General features: G+C 50.3%; 1 protein-coding gene, 1 long non-coding RNA gene and 1 other non-coding gene across 3 annotated transcripts in view; all 3 read right to left on the bottom strand.

Annotated features, from left to right (window-relative positions):
• Tlcd2 (TLC domain containing 2) overlaps positions 1-4,439 on the bottom strand; it is a 4,610-nt gene extending 171 nt beyond the window's left edge. Inside the window, 5 exon segments of the mRNA XM_055620126.1 lie at positions 1-2,743; positions 2,745-3,092; positions 3,616-3,698; positions 3,898-3,980; positions 4,187-4,439. The exon segment at positions 1-2,743 is cut by the window's left edge and continues 171 nt beyond it. Of these exon segments, the coding sequence (XP_055476101.1) occupies positions 2,651-2,743; positions 2,745-3,092; positions 3,616-3,698; positions 3,898-3,980; positions 4,187-4,359 (780 nt within the window). The 5' untranslated portion in view covers positions 4,360-4,439 and the 3' untranslated portion in view covers positions 1-2,650.
• Positions 4,440-5,985: 1,546 nt separating this feature from the next.
• LOC129686514 (uncharacterized) lies at positions 5,986-10,770 on the bottom strand. Its single transcript, XR_008721624.1, has 2 exons — positions 10,540-10,770; positions 5,986-8,583 (listed from the first exon to the last, which is right to left on the bottom strand). It is a non-coding gene; the product is annotated as an uncharacterized LOC129686514 (long non-coding RNA).
• Positions 10,771-15,287: 4,517 nt separating this feature from the next.
• Positions 15,288-15,394, bottom strand: LOC129686598 (U6 spliceosomal RNA). Its single transcript, XR_008721652.1, has one exon. It is a non-coding gene; the product is annotated as a U6 spliceosomal RNA (small nuclear RNA).
• Positions 15,395-18,438: the final 3,044 nt, after the last annotated feature.

Raw genomic sequence — 18,438 nt, 5'->3', positions numbered from 1 at the left:
GGACCTCATGAGGTCCAGTTTTTTCTCTTTTTCTTTTTTTGGTTTGTTTGTTTGTTGAGACAGGGTCTCATGTAGCCCAGGCTGGCTTTGAACTCCTGATCCTTCTGCTCGTCATTCCCAAATGCTATCAACATGTGCCACCTTGCCAGTCTCCAATCTTTCCTTGTTATTACCCGCCTTGTCCTCTTTTTCTGACTGTAATGGAGCTCTCATGCAAAGTTCTCTTTCTCTGCTTCTCGTTCTTTTTCTTTCTCTCTCTCTCTCTATCCCTTTGCTCCTTCTTGGTTTTGCTTCTTTTGGATGTTACCTAATTCTTTGGCCTCCACCCCACCCCCGCCCTGCCCGGTGACTCTCCTCCACTCTGGTTTATCTCTCTGTCTCACTGCACATCTCTGACCTCTTCTACCCACCAGCCTCTTCCTCCCTCAGCCTGTCCTTGTGTCTCACTGCGGCTGCCTGTGCTTTGTCTCTCTGCTCGTCTCCAGCTCAACACGCCTCCTGTTTCTACATAGCAAACCTTCCTATTGCCCTCCTCTCCTGCCTCTGACCCTGCTTCTTAGGACCCTCTCTAATCCCTGCCTTCTCCATTTCCACCTCTCCTCCTACCCTGCTAACCTCTCCATTTGCCACTTCACCTCCGTCTCTCCTAAGTCTGCTTTTAATATTTTGATGTGTAGACTAGCTGTTCCTTTCTTGGGGTCCCTTTCTGTCCCACTTTCTTGCCTTCTTTTTGATCATTTTATCAATGCTACGATTTGGTTTCCTCTTAGCCCCTGTAACAACTTTTCTCAATATGTCTGCTGAATCTTTGCTCTTCCTTACCCTTAAGATCTCTTTGCCTGGCTTCTCTATGAGTTTAATCTTTCTCTCTTCTTCCCAGGCCTCTGTCTGTGCACACTTACCTTCCCCATCCTCTCTCTTTCTCTCCCTTCATTTCTTAGCAGCGGTTTTAGGTTTTCTTTTATTTTCCTTTCTTTCTTTCTTTTTTTTTCAAGACAGGGTTTCTCTGTGTAGCCCTGGCTGTCCTGGAACGCACTCTGTAGACCAGGCTGGCCTCAAACTCAGAGATCCACCTGCCTCTGCCTCCTGAGTGCTAGGATTAAAGGTGTGTGCCACAACTGCCCAGTTTAGCAGCACTTTTTTTGTTTGTTTTTTTCAAGACAGGGTTTCTGTGTATAGTCTTACCTGTCCTGGACTCGTTTTGTAGACCAGGCTGGCCGCAAACTCAGCAATCTGTCTGCCTCTGCCTCCTTGAGTGTTGGGATTAAGAGCCACCATGCCAGGCTTTAGCAGTGTTTTTTAAAAATAACTTATTTTATGTGCATTGGTATGAGGGTGTCAGACCACCTGGAACTGGAGTTACCAACAGTTACCAATAGTTGTGAGCTGCCATGTTGTTGCTGGGAATTGAACACAGGTCCTTTGGGAGAGCAGACAGTGCTCTTAATCACTGAGCCATCTCTCCAGACCCTTTAGCAGCAATTTTTAAAAGCCCTTCCTGTCTCTTGTTTTAGCTCCTGCATCTTTTCTGTGGATGTTTGAGAGTTTTCACTCTCTGCCCTGACATTCAGTACAACAGTGACTTTAATCTGCTCTGCAGTTCTATAACCTGGACATTTGAACTAGAAAGGGACAAGACCTACAATAGGAACTTGCTACAATAGGAGGAGAGAGCCTTCAAAAGACTCCAGAGAGAGTTAGTCAGATGTCCTGCCCCTCTGCAGGGAATAGGGAGGCCCCTCTCCCCTGCTGTACCTCTGCCATGAAAAGCTTTGCACTGGGTGATCACAGTTCCTCAGTTCCACAGTACCTCAGTTCCTTCTGTGGTGGTTGTGAGCCACCGTGTGGGTGCTGGAAATTGAACTCAGGGCTTTCGGAAGAACAGCCAGTGCTCTTAATCTCTGAGCCATCTCCCCAACCCAAGTTTACATTTCTCTAAAAAGGTCAGAAGATACACATGAATTAGAAAGGCTTGTATTCACCTGGGAGCAGTGGAGCACGCCTGTAATCCCAGCACTGAGGAGGCAGAGGCAGACAGATCTCTGTGAGTTTGAGGCCAGCCTGGTCTAGAAAGAGAGTTGAGGATAGCCAAGGCTACACAGAGAAACCCTATCTTGAAAAAACCAAAGCCAACCAAACTAACAAAAGCCTGCATGCGGTAGAGTAGAGTTGAGTACAGTTTCAGGACTTACAGCTTCACTTACATGACCAGAAGTATCAGCAGCAACTGCAGTGGCCTGGTTTCTGTCTGTCACTGGCAACTGCCATGCCCATCCCTACTGGCAGCAGATAGTTTCTTGTGCTCTTATCTTACTGCCAGAATTTGATCATAAGAGAGGTCTCTCTGCCGCTGGCCCTGCCCCCTCCATGCCAGGTATCTCTGATTCTAGAAGGACCTCCTCTCCCATTGTCTGCCCTTATTCTGGAGCAAAGGAATTCAGTGAGCAGTAACCTAGTTTCTCAAGCCACTAACATCCACATTTCTTCTTAGATCTTGGGAGGGGGAGAGATGCAAGTTAGCTGGAGAATGTCCTAAAATGCTTGATACAGTGCAGCCCTCACTACATAGCCGACTACGCAGTAAAGGCTAGCATCTCCTCTTCTCAGCCTACCTCCCCCGGACTGACAGAAGAGGAGACCTCTTCCATCTCTAGTCTTTCAGACTTCGAGTAGAATTGTTCCTCGAGACAGGCTCACCTGTCTTGGTCTGCTGAGTCTTGTGCACAAGGACAAATGGGTTAGGGTTGGGACTGCAAGACATCCCTGATCAGAATGCGGGTACCCAGGGAGATGCTCATGCGACCCACGGTGACCAGCGCAGTTCCATAAAGGATGACCTTAGCACAGGACAGCAGGGAGCACTGCCGAAACAACCAAAGACTCATCCATCCCAGAGGTAGGAGGCGGAAGAGGGCCAGGGTGGTCAGGGTGGCCCAGCTGATTACTCTGAAGGCCAAGGATGAAGCCTTATGGGAGAGCAGCAGTAGCTTCCGGAGATGCAAACAGACGGAGTTCAACTCCAGAAGTAGTGATACCAAAGCGATGCCCACGTAGCGGCCAGACAGAACCACGGTGCTGAAGCAGCTCACCACCTGGGAGCAAGGTTCAAAGTCAGAGGGCTTTGCCTGATCTGTACTCATCAAGTCCCAGCAGCCTAGTCTTTATACTAGGGACACCCAAGCATTCTGTAGGACCCCCTCCAAACCTGACCTTTCTGCTGACCCTGGCCCACGGGGCATGAGCAGCTGAGACCAGGGGCTCTCTCACCCTGAAGCCACACTATTTAGGTAGCACCCCACCCAGCTTTCATTCCTGAACACTTCTGCCTCACGCCCACACCCTATACCATGACTCTCCCCTCTCAGCAAAACTCTGAATTCAATGTTTTCATGATCTGCTGGAGGTTTGTGGAGGATCCAAACTCCTTGGGTAGTGCCCAGACTCCAAACTGTGACTAGGAGTCAAAAATCTCCCTCCAGTTCAGTCCAAGAGTGGGAAGATAGGTTTCCAGGGGTTTTTGTGGGAAAGTCAGAGGACAGAACGCTGAAGAGAGGCTGGGCCCTTAAGCTGGGCATGCTCCCCTTCTGTCTGGCCTCTCCCTTCATTCAGTCTCACCACCAAATGGTGACAGAGAAGGTCCCAGGCTTGGGCCAACGTCTGATTCCGGAGCATGTCAACTCCATCTGCCAGGAAATAACCTGTGGGCACGGGAGAGGATTATTAGGCTCCTCACTCAGAGCTGATGCACAGCATAGAGAGATCTCTGAAGCCCCACTTTTCTCCGGTCCTTAAACAACAAACTCCAGCAACACCTGCTCCATTCCGAAGCGGGGGAGGGACCTAGAATTCCCTTTCCAACCACGCCTTCCCCGATTCAGCCTTTTTCGGTACACTTACCCACTGACACCGCTACTAGGACCTGTGGCCAGAATGGGTGTCCATTAATCTGGTCGGTGACCATCTGAGGATACAGCCACAGCCTGGAGAAGATAGCGGGCTAAGGTCACTTTCTCCAAGACCCACATCTATTCTCCCGTGGGTACTCCCTGGGTACAGCCCAACCCAGTTCCAGACTTCGAAGGCCTCACATCCATCCCAAAGGGTACCTACCCAGTGTTCCAACCTCAGCCTTCCACGCCCTCCTCCTCTCCACCCCCGCCCCTCAGTCAGCCTCCAAGTTCCACACCCGACCACCGCCCCTGCTCCAGAGAGTAAGCTGTGAATCAGCGAAACGAAAATATTCCGCCACATCCAGCGGTCCCGAGTAGATTCCGGGGTAGGCAGGAGCTGCAGCCCCTGGTGTAGCCCCCGAAACGCCAGGAAGGAGGCGCCAGCAGCAAGGAGCCCCCAGGATGCCATGGCCTGACCCGTCAGCTGGGTTTCAGTGTGTGTCTTTGATCTGTGTCAGATATCCAGGGGCCTCAAAGCGCCCGGGCGGAGCCGGGATCTGGCTTTTCCGCCGGGCTGGGCCGGGGGCTCCGCGGCCTGCGTCTTTCCAGCCTGTTGTAACTTTCCCCGGCTTGTCCACGCCCCTATTCCTCGGCTGGGCAGTGATTGGTGCAGCCGTGGGGCCACCGACAGTGGAACCATGGAACTGATGGCGTCCCTCCCCTGCCTGGCGAGAGCGCTTTGGGGGCTCCCGGGCATCAAGTTCGGCAACTGAGTTCAGAGGCCTTACAGCACAACACTAGAGCTGTTCCCCAATGCCGCTAGTCTCCAAGCCCCTCGAAAAGGGGTTCCAGATAGCCATCTAATCTAGCTCTACCTGACAGGTCTGGAGCTCCGCCCCACTAACTTTCACCTTCAGTTCTGGTTCCCTCACCTCTCACCTACTGGTCATCCCCAACTACAGACTGGAAGGTGGACCGCAGCCAACCCCTGAGGGCTCAAACCTTGCACCACCTCACCTTTACCTGAGAGCACAGTTAGGCTGAGCTGTCCTCTGCCCATTTGTAATTCCCTTAGGTGGCACTGCACAAACGAACAGCCCCCCATTTGGGGGACCCCTTCTAGAGCCCCCCCCCCCCGCTAGGATCTTCATCTTCATCTTCCCCCACTAGGGGAGGCAGATGGTAGTCATACCACTACACACTTGAACACACTTCCCTCCCTAGGCCTCCAGAAGAGGCCGCCTCAAACAAGAAAAATAAACACCACGATAGCAACATAAGACTGTCAGATTCTAGACCCCTTTGGCCTTAAAGAGGTACATCCTCTCCAGCGGCAAACTCCCCGAAGAGCGGCAGATTTGGAACGTTTCCCTTCTTTTTCACTCTAAGCGACACCTCTTCAGCTGGCTGACAGCCAGAAAGTCAGAGGAATGAACGCTCCTGAACGTAGAGAGTGGACGGGTTCAGGCATCTACAGAATGGGGTTTGGAGCCGACTTCACTGTGGTAGAGCACCTATCTGGTTTTGTACAAGGCCCTGGGCATGATTCCCAGCACCAAGCGCATTCTCGAGCACAACCGTTTAGGAAGCAAAAGGTGCCCCAAGCAAACGTTTTCAGCTTAGTGCGGCCCATCCTCCTGCGCTCAATTCTCCAAAGTTTAAAAATGACAAGGAGGATTGGAGGGATGGCTGGGTTTGGTGGCTAGGAGCATTTGCTGCTCTTCTAGAGGACCTGAGTTCAATTCCCAGCATCCACATCAGGAGGCTCAAACAGCATACAACTCTAAATCCAGAGAATTCGATGCCCTTTTCTGGCCTCTGCAAGCACCCACACTCAGGTACCCATACACACAGACACATAAAATAAAAATCATTTTAAAAAATTACATAGAGGGTGAAGAGATGGCTCAAAAGTAGCACTGGCTGCTCCTGCAGAGGACCGCGTTTACTGCCCACATGTTGGCTCACAGCTGTCTGCACCTCAGTTCCAAGGAACCCCATGCCTCTGCTGGCCTCTGCGGGCACCAGGCGCAAACAGTGCACACTCACACACACAGACAGAACACTCATACACATAAAGTAAAAACTTAAAAACTACATTTATCTTTTGTATTTTATTTAACATGTGAAAACAACATACAATTAGTATGGACAGCTTAGAATGACAGAAAAAACAAGGGTGAACAACCACTCTTCACATTTTGAGTCTACTTTCAGTATTTAAAACAAAACCAAAAATGTATTACAGGTATGTACTCATTTCAAGAACAAATTGTTTAACTAAATCAAATCCACACTTACACTTTTTTATCATCCTTTTAATATGTAAAGAACATTTTCTTTACGGTCACTTTGTCTTCTACATGACTTTGAATGGGTGTGCAGCCCTCCACCATCAGGACCAGTATCGTTTACTTAAGCAATCCCCTACTACAAATTCTCATGACAGCAGAAAAGGAATGGATTTTCAAACAAACAGATGCATTCTACTTTTCTCTATTACAAGCCTGAAATGAACATTTTATAACCAAATCCTTACTTTAAGATACATTTCTAAAACAGAAATTTACTAGGTGAAAAGACAACTCTTACAATGCTTGACACTGCATACACAAAGTGTAGAAGTGTTCTTTCAGCTTGCAGTTGCTTGTCCTACCATGATCACAGAAAACTGCTTTCAGCGATATCTGCCTTCTTTAATTACTAACGAATGCCTTTTTTTTTTTTTTTTTTTTGAGACAGTCTTAGGCAGTCCAGGCTGGCTCAAAACTCAGTGTGTATATGTGTATAGCAGAGGCTCCTTTGCCACCCCTCCCCACAGTGCTGGCATTACAGACCTGTGCCACTGCACCCACTTTTCTACAATGCATAAGACAGAAGTGGGCTCTGTGCATGTTGAGCGAGCATGCCACCACCTGAGCGATACCCATAGCCAGAAAGATGTTTCCACAGAGTTACACATTTAAATGTTCCTTCCAAATTGCTGTGTATTTCCCCTCAGAGGTGGTCCTTTGAGGCTGCTTATATAGAAACTGCACAGTAGAGAAGAAAGGGGCCATACTTCACTATGGCCCTTCATCTCCAAGGGAGGAAGGTCTGGAGAGAAGATGGCTGGAAGCTTGTCTTTCACTGAGGCTGGCTGTTCTCTTTCCTGGTGTTCTCCAGGCCTCTATGTGCCCCTTTGACCCATGTCCGGGTAGGCCCCCGTGGCTCCAGGCCAGGTCCTTCACCGGTCTTCCGCCTGCCTCTCTGTGTTTCCAGGCTGCCCTTCCTCACCTCTGAGGCTCCGTGTTGGATGAAGATAGCAGAGCCATGTACCCAGTGCTGGAGGGGCACACTGTGGCCAGTGAAGCGAGGAGGGGAAGAAAGCAATGTCGAGGGACAAAGCAACCTTTGTTGCAGTGTACGAGTAGACGCAGCCTCCCTATCCCCTCTCTACAGTCCCTCACACATCCTACCCCTCATCTGAGGCTGCAGGAGGGCTGGAGTGTCTGATCCATTCTTCCCTATTACTTTCAGTTTCTCATAAATGCAGAATAAGCTAGAACTCCTCCTGTCAAACAGAATGAACAACTTCCTGTAGGCTCTGAACCCATCTTCTGTTAGTGAGACTGGGCCAATGGTGAACCACAATCAGAGGCCAAGCCCAAACATGAAATAAATCAGGAGCTAGAGGCAGCAGAAGGGGCTCATATTATACACCCATCTCCCCTGATGGCCTGAGGAGGCAATTTCTTGCCTGCACAGCACTGAGCTGAGTCTCACTATCCTGGAAAGCAAAGGCAGGTGATAAATGGCAACAGTTGCTAGAACCCAACCAGGACCTGCAGTCTTGCTGGGGGTGGAGGGAAAGCCTTGGGCCACCCTTACATGGCAAGAAGTCAGCACAGGACTAGCCTCCCACTAGCTTGCATTGGTCTTAACCCTAGTCTTTCCTTCCAGCCCAACCCCAAGAGGTGGGTGAGTAGTCAGGGGCTGGAGGAGGGACAGCAGTTCATCCACAAGAAGAGACGTGCCCAGGCTGAGTCAGCATGGGCAGACCTTCCATACCCTCCCGCCTACTCATCTACGGGATTTCCCATTGCACAGGTGGAGAAACAGACAGGTGTACGGTCCCCAAAGAGCCAAGTACTCCTAAACCCAAAACCTGGACCAATCTAAAAATAAATACAGAGACAGGTGAAGACGCAGGTGACTCACATAAAAGTTTTGGTGTCACCTTTCCCTTGAGTTCATTTACTTTTGGAAGTCATGCAGAAAGAGTGTATGTGTGAGAGGGGTAGGAGATAAGAAAGGCAGGCCTATAAGAAAATCTCCATAGACAGACAGACTTTCCTCCTATCTCTTCCCATTGCCAGAGATCAACCACCCTTGGGAAGGCGGGCCACCTATATTCCCCAGTTTAGTCAGGTGCCTTTAACCTAAATTTTTGCTGGGCCATGTGGCTAAGGGCTCCCCAGAGAGCCAGGGTTTCCCTCCCGTAAAGCCAACACCCCAGCTGTCCAGACCTTCCCAACCCCAGTTCTGTCACCTTCCAGATGATAGGCCAAGAAGCTGCTCCTCCTCTTCCTCCTCGAAGCCAGGGGCAGAGGGCAACAGTTCTTCAACTGGCAGCTTTAGCTGGTCAGGACATAAAGCTTGCCACTGAAGAACTACTGCGGCTCAGCCAGGTGAGTGTGGGAGGCACAGGTTCCTAAGGGAAGGGGAGAAGAACAGCAAAGCTCTGATAGGGCTGAGTGACAGGGACAGTGACCCACTGGTCATTCAACCCTAGCTTTGGAGCTGACTTTCAATACCTTCCAGTGAGGGGTTCTTGGCTCAGATCTGGGCCTGCAAGGGTTCTCAAGTGAGAAGCTAGAGGCTTCTAAATGCACCTGTCTTGTACCCCTTCACAGGTTAGGAGGCACTAACCCTTGGCAAGCTGCTAAGGACTCCAGCATCTTCAGCATTCAAAAGGCAGGGTCTAGAGCTGGGTCCCAAGTGAATAACTGTACTTCAGAAATAGGAGTTCTGTTATAGGCTCAACTGACTTGCTATCTTAGGGAATTTGGCTGGAAGGAGGGTTGGTGGAGGGTTAGAATGGGGAGGAGGGCTAGAGTTTGCAAGGTCAGCAGGGGCTCTGAGGAGTATGAAGCAGAGAACAGCTGACCAAAGGCAGTAGGGGAGGGAGGTATGGGCAGGGTGGCCGGGCAGCTTCTCAGGACTCTGAGATGCCAGGCATTCCGCTTGCACATTCCGGGTACATCTGGTATGAATTCCAGGCTGTCTGCCGGCCCCTCCACGTCTGAACTTTGTTCCAAGTTCCAAGCCCCGCCCCCACAGTTCCAACGTATGAATCAGCAGGAAAAGCCGGGGCCCTGCAGCATGGCCCAGGGAGGGGGCTGGGGGCGTGGCAGGCTAGAGGGCTGGGAGCTGCAGAGGGTGGTTCTGCACAGTCAGTCCAAGGGCATGGCCACTGCCAGATAGAAGAGCCAAGGAGATTTTGCCTTGGGATTTCTGTATTCAGAAGTGGACAGATTACAGTAGGGTGGGCGATTTTCAAATCCCAAAAGCCTCTTGGGAAGCATAAACTTTGTGGTATCTTCCTTCTACTAGATGATCAGTCTCTGTCCACTTCCCTCTGCCCGAGATGGCTCTGTTCAGCCCACAGGATTGACTATTGGGAGTTTGTGCCAAGCAGGTGCCCTTGGCTGCCGGGCAGGGTGGGCCCAGGGCACTGACCCTCTGACCAGCTGCTCCATCAACCCTCTGGCATCATGACAGCTTCTAGCCTACTCTGACAGCCAGGATGACAGGCCAAATGAGTTGGAGGCTGAAACTAGGGCCAGAGGGAGGTGAGGACGTTAGCCTAGCCCAGAGCCTGTGGGGAGGGGCCAAGAGTTGGCCAGGAGGTGGAAGGAGAGGGAGCCCAGCGATGACTAACCCAGGCGCCCCACCCAGCCAGCCGGCTTCCCAAGCGGTCAGGGCCAAGCCGGGGCTAGGGGCCTCACACCGGACATACTGGGGGGAGGTGCAAAGGTGACCTCTCTGTTCAAGACGGCCAGTGAGGATGGGGGGGTGCGGGTAGAGTTTCCAGGCACTCCTCCTGGCCGCCCCCCCAACCTCCGCCCAACCGCGGTGAAACCCTAACCTTTGGGTTGCATAAGGCCTCCGCACCGCCGCCCCCTACTCCTTTCCCCTCCCCCCTTACATAACATCCTCGGGAGGGAACGAGAGGAGGGGCCGGCCCGCCCAGCGACCACTTCCCTGCCAGGGACTTGAACTGGCCCTGACCCAGTCAGCACCGGCAGAGCCAGTGCACCTCCTCACCACTCGCTCGTACGGATCCTCCCCAGGCTAAATGGTCAGCTCCCGCATCCTCAAACCAGAGGGAGCAGGGTTAGAGGTCCCCGGCCCTCCGGCCGCTCATCCTTCTCCCCCGTCATCTCTCCAGACCTTCCCCCACGATTCCTGTCCGGGACCTCTCTTTAAACGTCGAGACACACTACTCGAGCTAGTCCAGGCCCCTCTCCTGGGAGCGCCCCTGTCCCCGCCGCCCCCTCTCCCCTCCCCCAGAAGGACAGGGTGTGGCCGCCAGGACCCTACTTTTCCCCATCACCCGGTTACCACGATTCCCTCCGGGATGACCGGGTCCCTACATCACACCCACCTGATGCTGGGTGTGGGGGTTGCTGAGGACAGGGGAGCAAAATCACTGCGTCCTCTCCGCACGGCCGACCGCTCTGTCTCTTCCCAGCGCCCAGCACACACCGGCTCCAGTCTCCGATCAGCTGGCGGCGTCGTGACGCACGAGCTGCGAGTGCACCGCCCCGGGCCAATCACCGCCCACCGCTGGGCAACGTGACCACACCCACTCGGGGGCGCCAGCACCTCCGCTTACTCCCGCCCCTCGCGGCGTCTGGGCTCTGATTGGCAAGGGGGCCACCCGCTTGCCTAGAGGAGCTGCGCTAAGCCACGCCTACCAACTGGCCGGCCTGCCAATAGCTGAAAAGGTGTGGCTAGCCCTCGGCTTAGGCAACCTGCCTAGACCATTTCTACGTCAAACCACAGTTTAAAGAGCAGAAGGAAGTGAAGGCGTGTGTTTTTGCAGTGCATCCTGGTCAATGAGGTTTTGACGGTGACACTCGGCTTCCCAGAATGCAGCGCGCTCTGTGAGTTGGCATTTTTAAACTGATCTCTGAATCCGTCGCGGGGAAGTCCTTAAAGGGCTACGGCCCCTCCTTCTTGGAACTTCTTTTAGACACCCTCAGAACCGATCACCAGCCTCCACAGGAGGCCGAAGCTGAGGGACGGTGGAGCACGCGAGGTAGGAGTGGCGAGAACTGGAGACGGAAAGCCAGCCACCGAGGCAGCAGAAATCCCGAGGTCGACGGTCACCCGCACAGCCCAGTCTCCCCTCGGAGAGCTCGTTCACCCTCGTGGGTCTAGTGAAATCTTTTCTAGTAAATGTCTCGGCCTAGTCTTTGAAGGGCCCACAGCCTCTCAATGCTCAGCTTCCTAACAGAGGATTCATATCACAGCCCTCACTTTCAGACAGAAAGCTTCTGTTTAGAAATTAGTAATGCCAGCCAGAAACCCCATCCTCTGATTAACACCCATTCAGTCCCGCCCTTCAAAGCGTTTCACTGACTCAGGCCTACTTAGGGAAGTGATTTCAAAGGTGGAGACCAATGGAGAGGCTGCTCCTTCCCTAGGGGCCAATCAGAGTCTGCAGGGCGGGGGATGGGCAAAAACCGAAATGAACCCAATGACTTGGCAAAAGCTGCTGAATTGCTTATTTAAAGGGATAAGCTTGGGACCACCTTATCAGTTCCTTCCCACCCCCAAAGAGAAACTTGTGGCCTGGGATTCATGGCTTTTGCATCATCTCTAAATTGAGAGTGAGGGCAACTGAGCTGGAAAAATGAGAGGGGAGCCTAGATAGTTCCTGCTGTGTAAATTAAGTATAGGCTCCGCTGGGTGACTGCTAAGGTTCCTTCAAACTCCTGAGTTCTACGTTCAGAACGTTGTACCTTTAAGGAGACTTCCTGCCTTCCGCCCCAGTAACAGCTGATTGTTCGACCCCGAGGGACGAATCAGCCTTAACCACATCCTCCTCCTCTCCTGTCCTTCTCCATCTCCTTTTTTCCGCCCCACCCCCACCCCGCCATGGGTGGTAATGGAAGGCGAAAGAACCCCAAGCACGGGAGGGGGTGGGTTATGCTTTTTCATGGTCTTTTCTCCATCGCTCCAAGATTGCCACCTCCCCCCCCCCCCCACACACATACGTATTTGTTGCTTACTTTTTCAGAGTTCTGAGATTGAAAGCCGAGATACATCCTGTCACCACAGACAGTTTAGTGAGGAGGCCACTACTGGGAAGCCTGTGATGGTGGCCAGCTGAGTGTGGGTGTTTCAGAGGCTCCTGGGGATGGTGCAGGGAAACTGAGTCCGAGCCTAGGGAAAAGGAAAGGTGGGAAACAACAAGCCAGAACAGGCCGGAACACTGTTTGCTAGGCCAGGTGCCCCTTTCTCACTGCTTCAGTTGCCCTCTTCCTTCCCAGGTCAGGTGACTGACGGGGTCTTCCTCCCTTTGTCCATTTAATTCACATCTGTCTTACTCCATTTGTCTTTTAGCCCACTCCTCTCCCGCAGCAAACGCACCAACATTTTGTTAGCTCAGGTACCGCAGGTGCAACACCCTGGTCCTAGAAGCCAGGGGCGTCTTCTGGGAACTCCTCCAGGAGACCCAGGTAAATGCGTGTGCTGCCCCAGCTCTAGCAGGGAGTCAGGGTCATTCCAGGACAAAGTTAGTGTGAAGTCCCAGGACTGACTTGGCAGGCCTGGGGGAAATTGAGCAGGGCGCTGGCCAAGCTTGGGAGAAAGAGGCGTCTCAACAAGGTGCCCTGTTCTCCACTATCCCTCGAATGGGGGCCCCATTCCCCCTCACTCAAGGCCCCTATGCTGGTCCTGCTGCATTTAATTTTACTCTCTAACCACCTCCCACAGGCCTCAGGGACAAAAGCGCAGGGTTTCAGCCTGAGAGTTCTCAACCTTCCCACTACTGATGTTTTGAGACAGATAATGTCGTAGGTACATGGCTGCCCTGTGCATAGTAGGAAGATCAGCTCTCCCCCTCTATCCTAGATGCCAGTAGATCCCCAAATATTCTCTGGGAGTCCAAATACATTCTAGTTGAGAGCCACTGAACTAGGCATACAGATTCAAATTCCAGTGTTGACCGGCAGTGACCTTAGGAATGATGTTTTCTTTATCTGCAAAAGAGTATAAATGATGAAGCTATGGTTTCTTATATGGGCTTAAGGAGAAACTGTTTGAACCACTTAGCACAGTACAAATTCCCCAGAGCCACAGTTGGCACACTCAGTGTCAGCTTCTTTCTTGCTGACTTCACTTGGCACAGGCTGATGGCCCCCAGGCAGCTGCAGCCTCCCTCAGTGACTGGCCAGAATGGGTGCTCCGGGAAGCACGGGTGAGGCAGGCAGAGGGCGTGGCTGACTGTCCACCCACTCCCCAAAGTCCCAGGAGGCTTGAGCAAGGATTCGGGAGATACCAGCGAGGGTGGGGGACAGGGAGGCTGGGAGAACAGTCTGAGAGCATTATTTTAATTATCATCAGTAGTGGCGATGGTGGGGCTTCATTTATGTGAAGCCTCCCCTTTGTCACTAAGGAGCTCAAAGCTTTACTTTTCAAGGTGTGCCTTGAATAACTGCGCAGGGTGCTTGACAAACGTTCAGGCTCCGGGGTCTCATTCCACACTAAGTTAGAAGTACACCTTAAAGTTTGAAAATCCCCTTTTGGAGGTTGTTGCTGAGGAGTTAGTTCAGTGGCAAAACATTCAGCTAGCATTCACCAAGCCCTGGGCTCAACCTCCAAGGTGAAAAAGCCAAGAAGTTTTCTGAAGTTCAGATGAAGGAAGACGCAGCGCCCTAGAAGTCTCTGAGCCAGGTCCCAGCCTTGGAAGGATGTCTCAATTCTAGGAAGAAAGAAAACAAGGGCTAAATTGAAATACACTCAAGATCACTACTGTAGTGTACAGTCGGGGCCGCTAGAGGGCAGAGCACACAGACTTAGAGAAAAAATAGTTTTTACTTAGTTTATAACCTAAACTTGGATAAACCAAGACCAGAGCAAAGACCAGGTGGAGCCAGTTCTGGTGCCGTGGCTCAGCCTTTGGAGTATCGGAGTAGGGCCTAGAGGAAAGTGGTGATAAGGCACGCTTGAGAGACGGGAGACTAGAGGATCCTGAATTCCAGGCTCTCCTTGGATATACATGAAAATTCTGATTTAGGGCTGGAGAGATGGCTCAGGGGCTAAGAGCATTGACTGTGTTTCCAGAGGACCTGGCTTCAATTCCTGCACCCACATGGCAGCTCACAACTGTCTGTCACTCCAAGACCTGACAACCTCACACAGGCATACATGCAGGCAAACACCAATATACATTAAATAAAAAAGATTCTGATTAGGAAAACAAGTCCCCCCCCCTTCCACTTCTATTTTCTTTTTTTTTTTAATTATCTTTTTTTTTTTTTAAGAATTTATTTAATCTTATTCTCTGTGCATTGATCTCAGAATCCATAGAACTGGAATTGTAGACAGCTGTGAGCTGCCATGTGGGTGCTAAGAATTGAACCCAGGTCCTTTGGAAGAGCAGACAGTACTCTTAACCACTGAGCCATCCCTACAGCCCCTCCACTTCTATTTTCAAGGCGTGTGTGTGTGTGTGTGTGTGTGTGTGTGTGTGTGTAAGCAAAAAACAAATGAATAAACAAAAATCTCTCTGTCCTTTGGTTTCCGGCTCTCAACTCTAACCTAGATATGAAGAATTGTCTTGGGCCATCTTGTGTCTCAGTTGAAAAACAATAATGTTCAAATACAGGAATACTAGTTTAATTAATTAGTTAATTTAAAGAGAACACAAGTTTGTTTTCATGCATTCTCTCTCTCCCTCTCCCTGAGACAAGATCTCTATGTCACTCTGGCTAGCCTGGAAATGAAGGGCAGGATGGCCTGGAATTCATAAAGATTCTCCTGCCTCTGCCTTTCTAGCGTTGGGATTAAGGGTGAACGTGGTCATGCCTGGCTCTGTCTATTTTTTATGTGTTTTCCGTGTGTGAATGTTTTGACTCTTACGTGCATGTACACTGTGTGAGCACCTGGGGTCCGTAGAGGCTAGAAAGAGGCACAGATCCCCCAAAACTAAACTCACAAATGATTGTGAGCCACCCATTGTGGGTGCCAGGTACCAAACCCAGGAATTCTGTAAGAGTAACAGTGCTCTTAACCACAGCTGTCTATCTAGACCCTAACAGTTTTTTAATTGAAGTGAAACAACGCTTATTCCCACTAACTTCACTTTATTTTATTTTTAGATTTGCTTGACTTATTTATTTTTAAAATATGGAACGCTTCATGAATTTGCATATCATCCTTGCACAGGGGCCATGCTAATCTTCTCTGTGTTGTTCCAATCTTAGTATATGTGCTGCCGAAGCAAGCACGACTTTTTTTTTTTAATTTTTGAGTGTTTTACCTGCATGTATGTCTGTGCACACATGGTGCACAGACATGAGAGGCCAGAAGAGGGCAGTAGACAGTTGTTAGCCACCACAGAATTCTGGGGATTGAACTGTAGTCCTGTGAAGAGCCTTCAATGCCCTTAATCACTGAACCATCTGTCCAGCTCCTTAACTTGACTTTATAACTGCATAAAATTATGCTTGGAAGTGACTTCCGCAGACTCAAACAGAGAGTCAACGACAACTCCAGGGCTTGTCCTGCTGCAATGATTTATGGGTGGTCTCATGGCTAGTATGGCTCTCTCTGAGTGTCTATGGAGCTGCATCAGAGTGGGGTGAGGTTGCAGGCAGATGCTAACAGAGCAGTCCTGCCTTAGTCTGTATAATGTTTGAAAATCCACCCACGACATCATACTATTCTTCTTCAGCCGTCTGTATAACAAGTATTAACTAAGCTCTTGACAGTTCAACTCAGGGCACTTTAGAATAAGAGTCATCATTTGTGCATAGCCCGAGACCCTCACGGTCCAATCTGAGGTCACAGGGATGGTTGGCCAGCCAGCTAAGTCTCCTCTCATCACTGAGGATGTCTTATCTGTATTGGTTACTTTTCTGTTGTTGTGATAAAGCACTATGACCAAAGGCAATTTAAGAGTTTAGTCAGGTCTGATGTACACCTTTGATCCCAGCACGTGGGAGACAGAGGCAGACAGATCCTTATAAGTTTGAAGCCAGCCTGGTCTACTTTGTGAGCTCCAGGACAGTCAGGGCTATGTAGAGAAACTCTGTCTCAAAAAAAAAAAAAAAAAAAAAAAGTTTATTTCGGTTCCAGAGAGTCCAACATAGCAAGACAACACAGCAGAAGCAGGAAGCCAAGAAATCAGATCTTTAACCACAAGCTGGAAGCAGAGAGAACACACTGGTCTGGTAATGAGGCAAAGACTTAAACCCTCAAAGCCTGTCCCCAGCGATGTACCCTCCCTATCACCTCTCCAAACAGCACCATCAACTGGGGACCATGTTTTCAAATGCCTGAGCCAATGGGGGACATTTCTCATGCAAGCATTATCCCTGGGTGCTGCACCACGTCACAGCCGGGTAAGTGGAGTTGAGAGGAGACTGGGGAAGGATACCACGCAATGTCTCAGATTACTGGCGTTCACATTTTTGTTGACATCGTTGGTGAAATCTCGTGTCATGACGCTCAACCTGTGAATAACGGTAATCCCAACACTTGAAGGTGGAAGGCAGAAGAATCTGAAGTTCGGGGGCATCTTTGTCTACACAGCAGTTGAAAGCTCACCTGGGATAGATGACACAGTTCAAGTCCATCATGGTGGGAAGTCCTGGCAGCAGGAACTTAAAACAACCAATCAGATGTATCTGTGGTCAGGAAGCCAAAGATGAGAAATGGCTTTCTTCTTGAAATGGTTTATCATGTAGCCCAAGCTAGTCCTCAAGCTCACCACACAGTCAAGGATGACTCTGAACTTCTGCCCCTCCAACACTCTCAAGTGCCTGGATTATAGGTGTACATCAGTCTACTGGCGTATAGCACTGGTTTTTAAACGAAATTGGCCTGGCTTTGAGTCTTGCCTCAAGGTTTTCTTTTTATTCTTTTTTTCACTTTCTTTCCTTTTTTTCTAAGTCAGGGTTTCTCTGTGTAGCTCTGGATGTCCTGGAACTAGCTCTGTAGACCAGGCTGGCCTCAAATTCAGAGACCCACCCACCTCTGTCCCCTGAGTGCTGGGAGTAAAGGCATGCAACCACCACTACCCAGCATTCAACTTTCTTTTGTAATCTGTAACAAATTTACCAAAATTGGCTGGTTAGCTTCCTCATCTTAAAATAGCTCCTTACAGCTGTTCGTGGTGGCAAGCATGCCTGTAATCCCAGCACTCAGGAGGCAGAGGCAGGCGGATCTCTGTGAGTTCAAGGCCAGCCTGGTCTACAGGGGGAGTCCAGGACAGTTCTACAAAGAGAAACCCTGTCTCAAAAAAACAAAAATAAATAAATAACTAAATAAATAGCTAATAGTGTTCCTTACTTTGTTTTGATGGTTTGACAATGTGGTCCTGGCTCTCTTAGACATCAATGTGTGAATCTTGCCTTTGCCTCCTGCATACCGAAGTTACAGGTCTGAGCCAAGGTGACAGGTTTAGCAATAGCTTTGTAAAGCGACAGTGCGAAGCTGGATGTGACGGCTCACGCTTGCAATATTAACATGAAAAGAGTCCCCAAACTTGAGTGGGTGAAATGGTCCACCAGGTAAAAAAGCTTGCTGCCCAAGCCTGACGCCCTGAGTTTTGATTCCCTAATCTCATGGTGTAAGGAAAGAACCGACAAACGCACACGTGCAGCCACCCCCGACCCCACACTCACTCTCACACACTTTGAAAACAGAAAGCAAGAAAACAGACGAGAGAAAACAAGAGAAAGAAAGAAAAGTAAATGAAACAAGATTTGTAAAGCTCTTGGCAGGTGGCCGGCTCCAGAAATGGGGAAGTCACTACATACAAGCTCATGTGATCGAGCTCGTCCTCGGCTCCAGCGGCCCTCGGGGAAGAAGCCGTCATCTCTAAAGCACTGATGTCGTTCTCTGGGCCGCTTTCCTCTCTCCCCTTTCTTTTTTGAGTTAGATCTTGTTGTGCAGCCCTGGCTGCCCTGAAAGTCTCAAGTACACTGGCTTTGAACTCGCAGTAATCTTCTGCCTGATCTGTCTTATTTATTTTGAGATAGGGTCTCACTATGTAGCCTTTGCTGGTCTGGAACTCACAGAGATCTGGCCTGTCTCTGCCTCTCAAATGCTGGGATTAAAGGTTGTGCCACCACACCTGGTTTTTAATTTTTAAAACTGAGTTATTCTTCTATATGTGTATAGGTGTGGGTGTGTGGGTGCTTGTGGAAGCTGGGTGTGAGATCCCCTGGAGCAGAAGTGGTTTTAACTGCTGCACCATCTCTCTTCCCTCTTTTTAAGTGCTTTTAAGGGCCTGAACCTCAGCACCAAACTCTTAGGTAGAGACTTA

Source organism: Psammomys obesus, unplaced genomic scaffold, assembly GCF_907164565.1.
Source record: "Psammomys obesus unplaced genomic scaffold, mPsaObe1.curated_primary_1811, whole genome shotgun sequence".
NCBI lineage: Eukaryota > Metazoa > Chordata > Mammalia > Rodentia > Muridae > Psammomys > Psammomys obesus.
This window is presented reverse-complemented; position numbering and strand designations above follow the sequence as displayed.